Source organism: Lepisma saccharinum, chromosome 1 (assembly GCF_977018435.1).
Source record: "Lepisma saccharinum chromosome 1, izLepSacc3.1, whole genome shotgun sequence".
Taxonomy (NCBI): Eukaryota; Metazoa; Arthropoda; class Insecta; order Zygentoma; family Lepismatidae; genus Lepisma; species Lepisma saccharinum.
The window spans coordinates 51,011,031-51,029,427 of record NC_139229.1 but is presented as its reverse complement, the minus strand read 5'-3'; the positions used below and the strand labels follow the sequence as shown (position 1 = coordinate 51,029,427).

Genomic DNA, 18,397 nt, shown 5'->3' with positions numbered 1-18,397 from the left:
GATGAATTGTGTAAAAATTTGTAATACATTTTTTTTGTACTTGCTAAAACATGGGTCCCTTAGTCCACCATATTTCCTTCAAAGGGGAGACTTTTGCATCACTACAGATAATGTTTGCCTACTGGTTACGTTAACCATTTTTCAAAATTTTGTGTTAATTGTATTGTATTATAGTTGAAATACATGTTTTGACACCTGACAAACAAATAGCAATACCTTGATTGATCAATGACTTCTTGGATTACAGTGTCATCATTAATATTTCATATTAAGTTTAAGTTTCATAGAAAGAATTTTTTTTAATAGGGTGCAAGTAATTTTACGGGGTGCCATGGCATTCTCTTTAACATTTTTATTTTCGTATAGATGAATTGGCTCCCAGGGCAGACGCCCACTGCCCCATAGCTATAGCACTGAACTTGGACTATAAGAATAGAAAAAATTGCGAGCGAAACGAGCAAGAAAATTTTACGAAATGTATTTTTATTTGTATAAAATTTGAAATCGAGAGGGGACAATTGCCCCTTGCAAGTGCCCTTGGCCATCTCGAAGAAAAATGCAAGGTACTCGTAAAAACTAATTCCATCATGAGTATCCAATTGTCCTGCTATTCTTAGATTCTCCTAGTCTTGTTTTTTTTTACTTTAATGTTTGCTTCCCCTAGAATGGACTTCCATCCATGGTCGGGAGGACAATGATCCCTGTTGCCCTGTGGTTGCCCTTTTTATGAGTGTCTGTCTCTTCATCAATTTCACGTCATCATTCATTGTTGCGATTAGCTATAAGTAGAGGCATGCAAATTTCATTTTTGACGAAAATATGAAATAGCATGCTGTAATGTTCATTTTTCATGTTTCTGAAAGGTCTGAGGTGCATTTTTCTACCCTGTTTTGTCACGAAATAATGCGAATTGAACTGCAAAATGCGAAATTGACTCTTAAACACGAAATTTACCATTTATATACAGACACGACACTTTCTGAAGTCTGAAGTATCCTGTGAGTTATGCAATTCATGGAAAATTGATTAATTCTGCTGTAAATATTTGAGAAGTAAAAATGGATCCCTTAATGCAGGAATAAGCTTAATACTCTGGTAATTACATAAATGTGTATATTAGAAGGGATAAGTTTATTTTGTGTAGTAAGTGCAGTTTTTAAATCAAATTTAGGATTATATTCAAAATTTTAAAACCAAAATGTCATTTTATATAGCACTTTTGATGTGATTATTCACCGCTATAACACCGAAATTTCATTTTATTTACCGCTTTTGAACCCGAAATCTACTCTGTTTTTGTACCGAAATTTAGCTTTTTTATTTACCAAAAATATGTGCCTCTAGCTATAAGTGGCAGAAAAGCAACGCTAAGTAACAAAAATCAAATATTCACTCCCTCTCTCTACCACATGAATCACTATTACCAAAAAGGGAATTCCCCCCCCCCTTCCAATCCTGATATGACATTATACTGAATGCCACACACCTTCATAAATCACAAAATCAATAAGTGTCTTTGTTATGTTGCTAGAGTAATTGTAAAGATTAGTGAGAATTCCAGGTGTTCTGTATTTTTCACAGGTGGGCAAAGCAGGCTCTCAGGGGGGCAGTTGCCCCCTGCCCACTCTAACTATGGGCCTGCGTACATTTCCTTTGCTTTCTCTGAAAAGTTGAATAAAATTAAACATGTCATTATGTCAGGGAACCGACTAGATACAAAGAGAAATACATTTTTTACTAAAGCTATATCTTTGCAAACTGACAATAACTTTAATTTAATAGGGTGCCAGTAATTTCACACTGCACCACGACGTTAACGCTTTTCCATTTTTATCTGTTTTGCTTGTTCGGCACCCCATTTGTACTTAGCGCCCAGGCAAGCACCACACGTAGACCCTCTTCCCCTTTTACAACTCTCTTTCTAATAGTATATAATTTCTTTTACAAAGGTAAGAACTCTTGGAGCCACGAAAATGGTCATCAACTATAGACGTGAATGAATCACTTACGTTCTTCATGAAATTCTTGCCATTTTATATCGAATACTCGGTTAGTAAATTTTATATTGGTACTTTATGAACAGTGCTCGAAAAATTTCCTTCAAGGCTAGGTGCCAGCTCTGAAAATCAGGTGCCAGGTAGCAATTGTGCATACTACAGTAGCTATGTTTCAAAAGTCAAGTAATCCAAACTTTGGAAGTGTATATCATGAAAATCGTAAGAGATATTTACATCGGGTTTTCTGCACTGGGTTCATAAATTTATGTTAGCATTTATCTAAATAAATGCAATTACATTATTTTTAAATAAAATGTTAATTTGCTGAAAAATCTGAGAACTGATCTTCAATAATAAATACCAACTCTTAAACAATTTGTCGGATCATTTGTTGGTGTTTGACTGGTTGTAAAACAGTTGTTTTGTGAGGTACAGCAGAAGCAGGGCATTTTTATTGCAAAACCTCTTGCACATGAGTGTAAGAATGATTAGTAAAATACTCTTCAGCAATGCACACTCACTGCTCCAATGAATACGCCATGCTGAATCAATTAAAAAAAAAACAGGCACGGTAGAGGCGAAAGTGAGCGAAGAGATTTCAATGTAACCAGGGGCAGGCTAGGATTCTCTCAAGAGTCCTATTTCGGCACAAAATCTTGATTTGCGATTTTTCACGTAAATGTATAGCCAGTACTTAGACACATGTTGCATGCGACTGTCAACCTGCTTGTGTTGCCATATACAGAGATATTTCCCAAAAATGGCACTTTTCACTCAACCGATAAATTCGCCAGTCAAAAATTCATCAAATGTTGCATGACCAGTATTTGTCGCAAATGACAGACTGACATGTCATCAGTCATCAAATGTCTAATTATGACCCTTCGATCATTTCTTACATATTTTCTTACTCAGAATTTCATTTCTGGAAAAAAATGAATGCTCCTTTCAGTCAGTTGTTAATTTATATAATTTTCTGTACGGAGTGAACTGAATTTTAAGCATTGAAAAATATCTCAATGGATGAGGCTTTATAATGCAGAAAACCCGGTGTAAATATCTCTTACAGTGTTCATGATATACATTTCCAAAGTTTGGGTTGTGCAACTTTTGAAACACTCCGTATATGATGCTGAGCATCACGGTATTCAGAACATCGCTAAATTATTTGAGAAAGCAGGAAATTGGATGTTGGGGGCAAAGGGTAAGAAATTGTTACTGACTCTATGGAATGTTCACAACGTTGATAATGGAAAAACAATCATTTGCTAAATTACGCTCTACTGCAATTTGAACATAGAATCATCAAAATTTCGCTTATTACAGCAAAAGATCACAGTTGCCAGGCTGAAATTTTTAGTCGCCATGCTGACCTGGCGACCATTTTTCGAGCCCTGTTTATGAATATCGGTTGGAAGAAATTATACCTACATATAGTGTCACTGATTTTCTACTGACCACTTTCGGTTTCTTTCTGTCTGGTTTTTCATTTTCTCTATCTTCTTCAGACAGTTTTGCAGTAAAGTTTCAGACATTGTTATACACTAAACAGATCGACAATACACGAACGGAGATGCTACACTGAGAAGTTATAAAGAGAGGTTCTTATTATTATATAATATGTATTATATTAAATTAAACTGTAAATAGAAATTATAGTTTTTCTTGTATGTACGCATTGCTTGCATGATAGAATTATTTTCCAAAAACTCACAAACCGGGAACTCCAATACGACCCATCATTGCAACTTTCACACATCCTGCATACAAACTATCCAAATATTTAGTTGAAAGACTTGCTATAATTAAACAACAAACACCATTCAGTGTTAAAAATGCATATGAAGTGAAACAGAAACTAAAAAATATTGTTTGGAATAGTGAGTATCGTATTGCAAGTTTTGATGTTGAAAATTTATATCCTAGTGTCCCAATAGAAGGTGCCACAGATGCATTACACAGATGGCTTATTGAGATGAAGGTTAACCCAGTAGAATCATGGGAAATGGTTCGATGGTTTACTGTATGTGCAAATTACAATTACTTTATATTTGATGGCAAAATCTATCAGCAAAATAATGGTCTATCAATGGGAAACCCAGTATCCGGAATCATCTCCAGCATTTTCCTTCATTACATAGAATCTCCAATTGTTAATGCGATAGGTGCGGATATCAAACTCTACATCAGATATGTAGATGATGTGCTAATCATTGCTAAAAATGAGAACACCATCATGGACGTATTTAAATCGTTAAATGAATCACTTCGTCGCATAAAATTCACTTGCGAACCCATGAATAACAATGTAATTTCTTTCCTTGATCTGCAAATTAAGACAACTGACTCAACAATTCAAACATCAGTCCATAGAAAAAAATTAGCGGGGGAAAAATACATCCATGCCAAATCAGAACATTCGCGTATAACAATGGATAACATATTTTTAAATTTTTTCCTGAGAGCACAAAGACTATGTTCTAATAATGAGGATATCAAAAATGAAGAAGAAAGGCTCTTTAATATAGCAAAAGAAAATGGCTTTCACACTAACAGAATAAACCAAATCAAAAAACAAGTTGCAAGAAAACTAAAGGAAAAGAGAAATACAGACAAAGATGAAAAATCTGTTGAAAAGAAATTTGTGTGCATTCCATTCCACAAGGGATTCTCATAAAATTGCAAAAATTTTTAGAAGTTTTAATTTCAAAATTGTTTTTAAATCACCAAGAAGTTTGGAATGTACATTTAATGAATTCAAAATGAGAAACTCGCTACCAGATGTGGAAACCACAGGAATATATAATATAAGTTGTTCATGTTCAAAAGATTATGTGGGACAAACAGCAAGGAAAATGGCAATAAGATGGCACGAACATGATTTGGACATTATAAATCTAAACCCAAGAACAGGTTTGTCAACTCATATCATCGAAGAGAAGCATTTGATTAAAAAGAGAAGGGTTTTAAAAAGATTAACGGGAAACACAGAGTTGAATGTCTGGGAAGCCTCGTTCATTGCAGAAGAACACTGGAATAAATTAAATAATGAAAATGGTAACATAGATCCAGTGTGGAGTTTTCTTTTTCACAAATGGAGTAAGCCACCATCTTTAAAATTTAATGTAACAGAAAACATCAAGAGACTTTGTGAAAACAATGATGAATTTGAATTACCTGATGATATTTGGGATTCATAATTAAAAAAAAATAAAAAAATAAATAGACTGCTTTTTTCACAGTTAAGTTGCTATATTACAACAATGTAACATTGACAACATCCATTATATAACAGATTCTTTTTGTTTAAAAATTACTAACCGTTGTTATAACTGTATCTTTAGTCAAAATGAAAATAAATGTCTGATGAAAGGAGCGTGTGTTCTGAAACGTCACAAAGAAAAAAAACTGTTTTCTTATGCTTGTAATAACCGTAAACTACAGGAAAATAATAGAAATTATTTCACGAAAATTTCCCCCTGACCGAAGACCAAAGGCATTTGACTGTTCTTTTCTCTACCACTCCAAAATCACTCATCTCGCCAAGTTACAGAAAATAGTGTTGCTAACCATACTAACAGAATTCACTACAAGGAGTCAAACCTGTATCTTTGAATTTCTTCCCTTACTTTTATCGTACATTTTTCACATGAAAGAATCGAAAGGAAAATGCAACAAAATGTAAATTTTGTTGACTCAGGGGTTGAATAATTGAATTTACGAATCTGTAACATATTTAAGAAATATATAAGGTATTCAAATGCTGAACTGTCAACACTGTGCACGGAATGTGCTCCCTGTAAGGAGGGCGAGATGTCAGAGTTTGACATTTTCCAGATGGCAGTGTCCTTTCCCTAGAACTGACCGAAGTCTTGTCAAGAGAGCTGGTGTTTCCAGGAAATGACAATGCTGCACGTTCCACCCTCCTTCCTTGACACTTTGGTTTTAGTTGATCGAAAGGTCCATTGGACTACGCTTCTTCAGCTACAAATGATTCCTTTCTGTTAATGTTGAAGTATTGTCATTCTATTGTTGATATAAACATCCATATTTACACCCCCCTTAGAGGAGGGTGTTTCACTTTTCTGCTTGGGGGGGGTGTTCAAAATTTGGGAGGGTGTTAGGGGTGTGTGGATAAATCACTGCTCCAGCTGTAGCTGACAGAAATTTATGGGACTTGGACAGTCAGATTTGAAATGTCTTGCCCCATCTTATGATGAACCTTAACCTTTTAACATACAAATTTTTTTAAAAATGTTTCGATTTTAATGTAATTTTTTTATTACTCTGTTGAAATAATCAGTTAAGAACATTATAAATGGTTATAATAATGTTGATTGTTGACAACTCAACAATGAGATACATGCATCTGAAAAGCCCCTCAAATAAAATCCCGAGTATACTCGTGATCAATGAGTAAAATATTACTAATAGAACTTGTTAAAAATCAAGATAAGTTATTTTAATAATCAAAATAAATACAAAATAGCACTGAAACACTAATTAGTGAACTTGAAAACAATTGTTTATAGGGACTTTGTCATTAGTCCTAAAACGTGTATAAGTGTATATTTCAGTGTACAGTTAATGAGATAGTTAAGTATAAATTAGATGTAGTAGCTGTCCAGGAAGTTAGGTGGCCAGGTGAAGGGAATTGTAAAACTAAAAATTATACTTTTTTCTATGGTGGTACTGAAAATCTTAATTTTGGAACAGGCTTTTTCATAAATAATAGAATTATCTCGGCTCTTAAAACAGTAGAATTTATTAATGATAGGATATCATATGCAGTTTTACAGGGTAGGTGGTGTAAAATTATTTTAATAAACATACATGCTCCAACGGAAGATAAAGATGATAATACTAAAGATGATTTTTATACAGAGTTAGAACAGGTCTTTGATAAATTTTCTCAGTATGATATGAAAATTCTGTTAGGTGACTGTAATGCACAGATTGGCAAAGAGGAGGCATTTAAACCCACGATTGGTAAAGAAAGTCTTCATGAATTAAGTAATGATAATGGCATAAGATTGATTACTTTTGCAACCTCAAAGAATTTAATTGTGAAAAGTACCACTTTTAAACATAAAGATATCCATAAATATACCTGGTCTTCTCCAGATGGTAAAACTCATAATCAGATAGATCATATTCTCATTGATAAGAGAAGACATACTAGTATAATTGACGTTCGTACACATAGGCCGGTAAAGGCTCAGAACATTCCAGGTGCCTAATTTAATATCCTTATTCCTAAGGTAGATCTTATCCTTAGTCCAGGGACCTCCCAAAGTAGTCCCCACCCGGAGATCCGAACGGGGGACTATTTTACCTCCGGAATATTTTACCTTGGGAACATCCATGGCCTTATATTTCTGTTTCTTGACATGTCTTTTTACAGTGCAGAGTTGTCAGCTCTACGCCTAACCCCCAATATGAATGGAGGAACTACTACAGAAGACAAACACAAACACATTAGACAGCACAATTACTACACAAGATGAACACAAACACATTAGACAGCACAACTACTACACAAGACACACACAAACACATCACAACTATAACACAATATAAACACAAACACACCACATAAAAAAAAACTTTTTAGTAGTACTGTATAAAATGTATAAATATATAATACGAGTATGTCATATACTAGAGAAAGTTGTTTAAGGGGACTGAAAATGTTGTTTACTTAAATATGAAAGAGCTTGTCTGAAGTATCACTTAAATATGCTTCTTTGCATATAGATGTTATATTCTAATATCCAAAACATATTTAAGTGATCCTTAAATTCCCTGTTTCCCTACCACAAGGATTGTAGAAACGTTGTACAACGTGAAACGTCTTCCGTCGAATATTCTTAATAATAGCATGGCTTCATGCTACGAAATTATCTAAAAGTAGGCGAGAACATGTTGTCAAAATTATCTTATCTAATATTTTATAATTTGTGTTCGCTATTTTCTTGATGTAAAAACCAGGAAATGATTCAAATAACTTAGTATATACAGAACCAATGTAGAATCGTAAAATTCATCCCCTGTGGATGAAACCAGACATCCCTTCTGGCTCTAAGGTTACATGTGTCCAGGTGATCTTTTCTTTGCAGTTGTCACGTTTGCCTCAACTGTCATATTTGGTACGGAATTTACGACCAACTTCTGCACAGCTTTCCCCACATTTGTAATCCTGTTTCACTATGAAGACACGTTCAATGGTGTAGCGTTGCATTTTCACTCACCACAAGGTCCCTCCTTCCCAACTCTCACAACTTGTTGCTGCTTCTACAAAAGAGAAAAACAGGTACAATTAAAAGTAACATTGAAATTTGAACACACTTTATAAAAAATGCACCTAGTGTCTGTCCGAGTTTACTCAGAATAATAAGGCAGGCGGTTAAGGAATTCTTCGAATTATTTGTGAGAAGAAGCAAGTCTATGGAACAGCTTCAGTGGTTCCTAAATGCTCAAGGAGCATGCTTGAAAGCCAACCCCTCCTTCCCTAGGGTGAACTTTCCATTTATGCCTGATAAGTGACCAGTAAATTACCTTCTGCTCTGCCGACTTGGAATAAAAATTGGCCAGAGTCATCTGTTGGCAGACTGCTTAAGTTGTATAATTTGCAAAACATGATTTTAGTAGAATATTTTGCAGAAATTTTCAGATTTCTTAGTATGCATATCAATGTTTGGAATAATTTATTGTTCAATGGGCCACTTAATTTGAATAAATGCAACAAATTTACTCAGGAAGGATGCAAGAAAAGCTCAATTTTTACATCAACTTAGAATCAGCCTTTATACTTCTATTCAGGTATGGAGATATTTGATAGCGAATATCTTTTGAAGTACAGCAGTGGTAAAAAAGTGAAAATATTTAGTGATAAGATTCATATTTTCTAGTCAATGTACCACAAAGCTATTTCAAATTAGACCAATGGTTCTCGAGAAATAGTGTTCCAATGGAACCCCTGTCTCCCCGTGATGCCCATAATAGAGTCTCTTAAACAATTACGGAACTTTTAACAGTGGGGAGGGGACAGTTTTGATCAAAATTTTAAAATATTTTCTTGCGCATCCTTCTGTGTGTTTTATGTCCCTAAAAAGGTTTATTAATTTTTTCTATTTCAGTGCGCAGAACTTATAAATCATGGAAAAAGAGAAGAACCATCACAGGTCAAAGTCAGAAAAACTCAATGTGCCAATGAAACCTGATAAAAAGAGCCATCATGCACTGATGTAAGTTTTCACTAGTAGTTTTTTCATTGGCAATGTAAGATGTATGATATGTCTTGTTCATTGTGTAACCGTTGTGAACATGTGAATAAAATAGAAATCATGTCTTGAATAAAATTGAATGAATCTACTGCCGTGTTGTCTAGCCTCCATGACAATGATGAACGTAATGTGCTTCAGTGCTAGGAGCTTTAGTTGCAAGTCGTGGACAATGCATGCATATTTCTTCTGCTTGTTGCCTCATCTATTTCATCATTGTTTCCTTACAACTAAGTGGTTACAGTTTTTGTACATCCAGTGAGAATACTAGTGTGACATTTTTCAACTGCACGAAGGGAGAGGATTGGTAAAGTAGAGAACTTGGTTTTGTGCATGTGTGTGTGCGTGCACACGTATGTGACTGAATGAAGCTGATTTATCCACAGGCACATTGAAAGTTGCTTTTTATGTCAGGTTCATGAAAATAAATGAGGATACATTCACAGAATGAATTTCTAAATAGTTACGTAGGGTGAGGGGGTGCCTATCTTTCAGGATATAACCTTAACATGGTCACCATATTGAAACCTGCATCTTGGATTCAAGTCAAATTTTTCAAATGAAAAGAGCCGGCCCCTGTGGTGGAGTGGTTAGCGCATCATACTACGATGCCAGGGGTCCCGGGTTCGAATCCTGGCCTGTGCATGGATGTTTGTGAATGTCCATTCATTCAATTTTCTCATATCACTCATTCACAAATAACCCAAAAGTGGCACAAAAAGCGAAGTAAAATAAAGCAAATAAAAATAAATCAAATGAGAAGGGAGCTTATGTGATATATCAAATGAGGCTAGTTTTGCCTCAGAAATTTATTTCTGCAATCAGATTTGCCATATGTTATGAACACAAGAATTAAAAGAACTACCTCCAAAGGACCATGTGATGTTCAGCTATTTGGTAATCAATGTGTTGCCTGATGTGCTTAACACGCAGCAGAAGCACTTTGTTTAGTTCCCATGCATCCATACAAGAACATCTTAAGAAATTGTGTTGAAGGCCTCCAGGATGCGTTGTTGCAGGTTTTTGCAGCACAAGGGCTTTCAAATGACCCCAGATAGAAATCCAGTGGTGTCAGGTAGAGTGATCTTTGTGGACTTTTCACAGGACCATGCCAGTCAATCCAATGACCAGGTAATTGAACATCCAGCCATTGACAAACATTTGCTGCATAGTGTGGTGGAGCCCTATAATGTTGGGAACGGGACACTGACTCTTCAGTCAAATGGGAGGGATCACTTTAATGTATGAGGGCGTTTTGAAAAGTTTTACCTCCTATGCAATAACGTCAATAATATGCAAGATACTTACGTGAACTGGGCCTCCCCGATGGCGCAGTGGTACCGTCGTCGCCTTGTAATCAAGGGGTCCTGGGTTCAATTCCCGGTGGAGGCACATAGTGGTTCGGATCCCACTTTAAACTGTAGGTCCAGTCCCGATTAGCCTTACTGTGCATAAAGTGGACTTAAAACAACAAATCAATCAATCCTACTTACGTGAACTATGTCATCTTAAAGCATCTTACAGTGGTTCCATGCTCCAAAAATTCTGACTTAACTATGCCGTTGCAGTCCCAAAAGATGGTCATCAACACTTTCCCTGTGCATCCGTGTCTGTTGTGGGTCGTCCACTGCGGACCTGATCATGCAGGCTCGTCGTGGCCTGATTGTTGCCTTTCAGATTCCTTGCCCACCTCTTGACAGTACTCGCATCTACCCAGGTGTCGCCATAGACAGCACTCATTCGTCGATGAATGTCAACAGGTGCATAACCCTCTGTTATGAGGAATTCAATAGCCGCACGTTGTTTCAACCTCACGTCCATGTACGTCACCATTTTATTCACTATTGTGCACATGCATGATATGTTGCATGCACTCTTGTTGTTTTTTTGTGTTTTTTTATAGCCATTCTGACCCTCCTTCCTTTCAATCACTTGAACACATACGTGAGGGACATAACATTTGAAGAGCACACATGCATCTGATTTTTTAAAGTAAAACCCATGAAACTCTGAACTATTCACAACATGATTTTGATTCTTTTATCAATTTTTGAGGCATTTTCAAAATGCAGTTTCTCAGTGAAGTTACTCAATGAAAAGATTGAAATATCGACATAAAATATAAAATGACCTGAAAGACAAACTATATGCCCATCTGTTACTAATAGTTATTATCTTTGGTTTTATAGAAGTAATAAAATATAAATACGTTATTTGTTTACTCTTAGTGGTGCTTGTGGTGTATCATATATATCAGATTTTTCAAAGAAGTCTCATATGGTTAGAAAACACAACTTGCAAGAACATTGCAATTGTATTGGTGCAGTCACACCATAGCAACACCAAACTTGTCTCAGCCAGGTACAGAGAACTAATCTTTCTGTAGAGGATCAGAAAGGTCTGCTCCACATTTTCTATGCTGTACACCCTTGAGAGAGAGAGAGGAAAAATGAAAAACACCCTTGAAAATTTCGAAGTCCAAACCTGTACGATGTGACAACATAGCAGGGCAGTGTAGCAAACCTAATGTAAGGAAAAGTAATATTTATCAAGTTGAAAATGATTTTTGTTTCAAGCCTTAGACTAAACCCCTTCATTAAAAACATCTCGCTTAAAAATCCAATTTTTCAGCTATTGTTACCCAACTTTCCACCATAATTTCATACTTACCATGAAATTTTAAGCAAGACATACTTGAATATCATCAACAGTATACTTCATTAGCTACAAAATGAATTTTGTTTCAGGTCTCTAGCTCTAACGGTTTTGATATATTAAGGGGGTGAAGGACAATTTCGCACCAGTTGTACATTTATTTCAATACCGTCCGAATGGGCAATGCTACTGGGGAAAGAAGCTGGTGTTCAATAGAGTATGAATTTCTCCACATGTTGCAAGTGAAAGTGTTTTTTGATTATTAAGCTAGATACAATGTTTGAAAAATATGATGAATATGAAACCCATGTATTTCTTATGGGGAATCAATTTCAACTTAGAGTTACGGCTAATGAAATGGAAGTTTCGATATTTCCGCCTGTCAATTACTACTTTAGTCTGTCCTTTTCCCGTTGATATATTTTTCTATGCCATCGGAAGTTTGATATTCCCAAGAGATTCCCAAGAGAACAAATAAAATAAAACTTGCATAAGAGCAATATATTTCTCCTTGCCTTCTACGGGCATCCAGGCAGTGTTGCCAAACCTGATGCACATAAAAGAACTAAATTTTGCCATAAACGGAGTAAGAACTTTCAAGGAGATTTACGAAACTGGATGAAGTGCCTCCTGGGGTAATTTTAGGTGTCAAATGAGGGGGTGTGGGTGAGGTAAAAAAAATGTAAAGTGCTCCCCTGTGCATAACACAATGCCATGAAGACGTATAGGGGGTGTGGGGGTAATGCCCCACACTTTCTTGATCCGGTCGTGAGAGGGGGTGATGTGATCAGCTTCATGCCCCTGACCGTCTTTACCCCAAGGGTTTCCCCCAGGTACCCATGTCATTCGATGCTGGGTGTGCGCCAGGGCCACTTCCAATGTTAGAAAAGTTCCCAGATTTGAACCGGTGTGGGTGAGGGGTCACTGTTATTGCCGTTAGCTTTAAAGTGATGGTAATTTATTCTTAGTTTTCACCGTCTAGATCCGGCGGCATCACCCATCTCAATAATCCACCGATGGTCGTATGAAATCGAAAATAAAGTATTCCCGGATAACAATATTTCGTCCTCTTCACATCAGCCAAGTAGCTATAAAGAAAAGTAGCTGGGGATGTAAGAGGGAGTGGGACGACACAGCCAATATAACAATATCCCGTCACATGCAAAATGTGTACTTATGACAGAAGTTGTCTATGTAAACTGGAGCCAGTGATGGCATCATGGTGGGACAGGGGACAGGTGCCATAGTTCACAGCACAAGTGCACGAAAGAGCCAGATCTGGCTCCAAAAGTGCGAAGCTGGCAACAGTGATCGGCAGCTGTCGAAGAGAGAAGGACCTTGGGAAAATTGTCCCTCTCGCCCTTAAGGTTTCTGTAAACTGCTACATGAGCAAAAAAAAAAAGTCATGCACCATGTTGGAAACATGGCTGCCCCAGGAGAACCAAGGACACAAATTTTTTTGAACACTGGTTTTGATATCTAGAAACGTGTACAAACATATGTACTAAATTTTTTTTTTCTAAAATGGTCAAGCAACCAATCATTTTAAAATCTGTTGATTTTACATGGAATGTCCTTCATTCTGTTTTTGATTTCTTTTAACACATGAATATGTATATCCTTTTGCATCATGGCCTTCCTTCCTTCCTTTCTTATTATTACAGTTTTTATTGAATGTGTGGGTAGTTCATTCAATGTACATTTTGATTGAATTAAATGTAATTTTTTGTGTTTTTTTTTAAAGGGAATTTGTGAAGAGTAAAATAACTTCATTGGAATCATTGAAACAAGAAACCCAAACATCAGAGAAAAACAGAATATCTGAGGTGAATATTGCAAGTTTGAAACATAGCCATAAAAAGAAGGGGGTAAAGAAAAGTGCTGATGAAGAACGGCAGATAGATTTTGCAGAGACCAGTGCAGTAGATGAAGTCAGGTCCAAAAAAGTGAAGGTTAATGCAGAATTCACTCCGGGAGTACAAGATGGTGCTTCGTCCAAATCGAAATCGAGGAAGGACTCTTTTGAAAAGCATATTATAGAGTTTGTAGACCAGAAGGAAACTCCTAGATCATCCAAGGAGAGACATGCCTCAGGGTGGGATGCGAATGAAAAGTCATCGCCTACACAGAGATCTTCCAAGTTATTTCCACCGAAAGCAAGTTTGGACACACTTGATGCCAAGATGATGAAGAGGAGCAGCAAATCGCTAAATGTGAATTATGAAGTTGGAGAGTCATCGAGCTCAGAAGGAAAGAAGAAGAAAAAGAAGAAAGAGGAGCTGCTGCCTGAGTTGTATCCAGCAGTCACTGAAGGAGAAATAGATCAACTTGAATGTGCAGAAATTAGCTCAAAAGAGAAGAAAAAGAAAAAGAGATTGTCTCAGTCTCGGAAGATGCAAGATGAAGCATTCCAATCTATACGTGAACGTACAGACAGTCCATTGTTACAAAATAATACTTCTAAGGTGGGGACACCCTCTAGAGATAAATCAAAGAAGAAAGATGCATCAGAAGTTTTTACAAATAGCAACTTTGGCATGTCTAGGGAAAGAGATGAGGAACAAACAGTAGAACAGGATAGTGAAGTTGTGCAAGTTGAAGATGAAGAAACCATAAAGAAGAAGAAGAAGAGAGTGAAGTCAGGTGAAGATCAAACTTTTGGTGCTGACATTGATTTAGTCGCTTTGTGTGATTTGGAAGATGGAAGCAGAGACCCGAGTACTTCAAAAAAATCAAAGAAGAGATCGTCCGAGTCTCAGCAGATACAACCTATATATAACGAAGAAATTGAAGATCCTGAGATTCAGTTCTTAAAAGGTAATAGTTCTAAGAAAAGGTCCTTAAAAGAGAAATCAAGGAAGAGTTATGCTTCAGAAGTTAACACAAATTACAACTTTGGCATAGCTGAAGAACAGAAAGTAGAACAGGAAAGTGCAGTTGTGCAAGGTGAAGAAACCACAAAGAAAAAGAAAAAGAGAGAGAAGTCAGGTGAAGATCAAACTTTCGTTGCTAGTGAGTCTGCGACTAAATATGATTTGGAAGATGGAAGCACAGACCTGAGTACTTCAAAAAAATCAAAGGAGAGCTTGTCTGAGTTTCAGCAGAGACTGACTATACATCAAGAAGAAAAGGAAGACCCTGATATTCAGTTCTTACAAGATAATAAGAAAAGGAGGTCCTCAAAAGACAAGTCAAAGAAGAGTTATGCTTCAAAAGATACCATGAATAGCAACTTGGGCATAGCTGAAGAACAAACAGTAGAACAGGAATGTGCAGTTGTGCAAGATGAAGAAACCACAAGGAAAAGGAAGAAGAAGAAGAAGAAGAGAGAGAAGTCAGGTGAAGATCAAACTATTGGTGCTGCTAGTGATTTAGTCGCTTTGTGCGATTTTGAAGATGGAAACAGAGACCCGAGGACAAAAAAATCAAAGAAAAGATTATCCGAGTCTCAGCAGATACAGCTTACAAATAACGAAGAAATTGAAGATCCTGACATTCAGTTCTTAGAACATAATAGTTCTAAGAAAAGGAAGTCTTCAAGAGATAAGTCAAAAGAGAAATATGCTTCAGAAGTTCACATAAATGGCAAGTTTGACATGTCATCTATGGATATGAATGAAGAACCAACCGTAGAGCCGGAAAGTGAAGTGCAAAATGAAAATAATGAAGCTACGAAGAAAAAAATAAAGAAAATGAAGAAGAGAGAGAAGTCAGGTGAAGATCAAACTTTTGGTGCTGATAGTGAGGGTGTGGTTTTGTGTGAATTGGAAGATAGAAGCATAGAACCGAGTTCTTCAAAAAAGTCAAGAAAGAGAACTTCGAGGGAGCACGGCAGTATGGAAGTTGTTGAAATAGAAGATAAAGCTAATTACCAAAATCAAGAGAGTAGCAACATCAATGGAGAACTTTTTAATGCATCAAATCCATATGGAGCACAGTTTGTGGTAACTGACTACGACAAGTGGGAAAACTCCCAAGGGAAAAAACTACCTTGGGAAAAAAGCATTGAAACTTCCATGGTTCCAGTGAAACGAGAGAAGAAAAAGCAAAGTAGAAAGAGTAAGCAAGGGTTGCCAAATAATAAGAGTAATGATACCGAAAAGCTTGATGTAAGTGTGAAACAAGAATGCGACATAAACTCTGAATTGATCAATTTGGACAAGATTGAATCTGAGGAAACTACCGAAAACTTTTCAAGTGTATTGTGTTACTATGAACTCAAAGATGGGAAAATTATATTTGTTCTGGAAGATCAAAGTCGTATATATTTTAAGGGCATGCTGAAAGTGTCTACAATCTGGGGATCCATTGATGTCTTAGGGTATAGGATGAAATGCAACAGTAAGAAAACCCACACTGTTTTCTCTTCGAAAATGCACAGCTTATTATGTTTAGAATCGAAAGGCGAAGAGCTGGAATGTGATATGAAAGAGGCCAAAAAGAGACTCATTGCTGAAGGTGTGAACAAAGCGGAAGCCGAGCAGATGGTGTCTAGTATCAAAACAAAGGATGTCATAGTATTGTTAGAAAAAACTGAAAATGCCCAAGTGGAGTTCCTGGAGAAATACTGGAAGCATTCACTGAGTTATGAGGAGCCAGCAATCGAAAGTGGCCCTATTTCTGAAGTTGAAAGAAACCTTAATTGTAATTTGGTAACCTCAGGAAGTGAGGATGGCCCTGCCAAGGTTGTGAAAAGCTCCAAGTGGGATATGCTGGCCGATGACCTTCTGGATACTTCACAATTTGGTAAGTTGACAAAACTTTCACTTACTTAAATCATTTAATGCTTAGAAATGCTGTGTGTGTGTGTGTCGACCAGTCTGGAAAACCTGTATTCCTGGAAAAGTCCGGGAATTTACTTTTTCTGAAAGAGTCATGAAAATGTAAGGGAAATATTCTGTGTTTCTGGGAAAGTCAACTTTTTTGTTGTAGTGCTCTAAAAGTGGGTTTCTGATCATAGAAAATCAAACAAGGAGTTTTGAATTGGTTGTTTGCAAACTATACTTCAGTTTGGCATTCTTATTGCTGGTAGTTACAGTAGGAATTGCATATTAAATGCTCGAGTAAAAAGGGGGGGGGGCTCATGTGTTGAACTATTGTCAACTAAAATCTACTTCAGTAAGTGGCTATTGGCATTTACCACTTTCACGTTGTAATTGTTGGGTTGTTTGGTTGATATTAGGATTAAATGGGTATATTGGATACATATGTGACAAGATTTTACTATAATGTATTATTTATAGGGCTGAGCCGATACCACTTGAACCAATACCGATGCCAATGCTCTTATCGATTCCCACTGATACCGATGCCTGAAAATTACAGTAATTCAAATTTGTTCAAAATATTGATCAATATTGATGTGTAAATATTCTTCTCCAATTATATGCATCAAATTACCAAGAAATTTGCTTTATAATATTCAAGAATTACATCAGAATATTAGAATAGATATTATGTAATTGTAAAATATAGTTTACGTTCAAAATTGTTGCAAAATAAAACTAAAGTTTAAATTTTGCATAATTTCCAGGATAATTAGACTCTGCGAAAGTGTTGACACATTTTTGTGGACCCCTTGAAAGACCAATATGCTGGAAAAGTATCGGTTGGTATCGGTGAATTCCAACGATACTTTCCAATACTGATACCACTGGTATTGGCCGCTCAGCCATAATTGTTTATGCTAGAATTATATAATTTTTTATGAAAGAAAATTATTTGCATACTATTAGCCAATACATGCCAAGTAATATGTGAAAGCTCACCCGTGATGCCCCTATTCGACAGTCAATTTCTGTTCAATTTTCCTTCTTGTTATTACTCTTAACATGTGAATAAAATATTCTTAAAACCTTGGTTAAATGGGATTCTAATTATTTTCGCGTAGTGTACGGTTATTATAAGCATAAGAAAACAGTTTTTCGTTGTGACGTTTCAGGAGAACACACGCTCCCTTCATCAGACATTTATTTTCATTTTGACTAAAGATACAGTTATAACAATAGTTACCAATTTTTTAAACAAAAAGAATCTGTTATATAATGGATGTTGTTAATGTTACATTGTTGTAATATAGCAACTTAACTCTGAAAAGAAGCAGTCTCTCTTATTTTTATTTCAGATAAAAAAAATTGATCACATTATTTTTTTATTTAAAATTATGAATCCCAAATATCATCAGGTAATTCAAAGTCGTCATTGTTTTCACAAAGTCTCTTGATGTTTTCTGTTACATTAAATTTTAAAGATGGTGGATTACTCCATTTGTGAAAAAGAAAACTCCATACTGGATCTATGTTACCATTTTCATTATTTAATTTATTTCAGTGTTCTTCTGCAATGGAATAAATTAAATAATGAAAATGGTAGCATATGTGCAAGAAAGAAGGAGAAAGGCTCTTGAAAGAAAAATCGAAATGGTGGATGAAATAATGAAAGCTGTAAGGAAGAAATTTCAGT

At 36.1% G+C, this 18,397-nt stretch overlaps 1 protein-coding gene across 2 annotated transcripts in view; it reads left to right on the top strand.

Moving 5' to 3' along the window:
• The window catches only part of LOC145995093 (uncharacterized), a 39,166-nt gene that overhangs the window by 3,792 nt on the left and 16,977 nt on the right, over positions 1 to 18,397 (top strand). For both annotated transcript variants that reach the window (XM_083131634.1, XM_083131629.1), the window contains exons 2-3: positions 9,137 to 9,244; positions 13,680 to 16,681. In XM_083131634.1, the coding sequence (XP_082987760.1) occupies positions 9,156 to 9,244; positions 13,680 to 16,681 (3,091 nt within the window). In that variant the 5' untranslated portion in view covers positions 9,137 to 9,155. The remainder of the gene's footprint in view (positions 1 to 9,136; positions 9,245 to 13,679; positions 16,682 to 18,397) is intronic.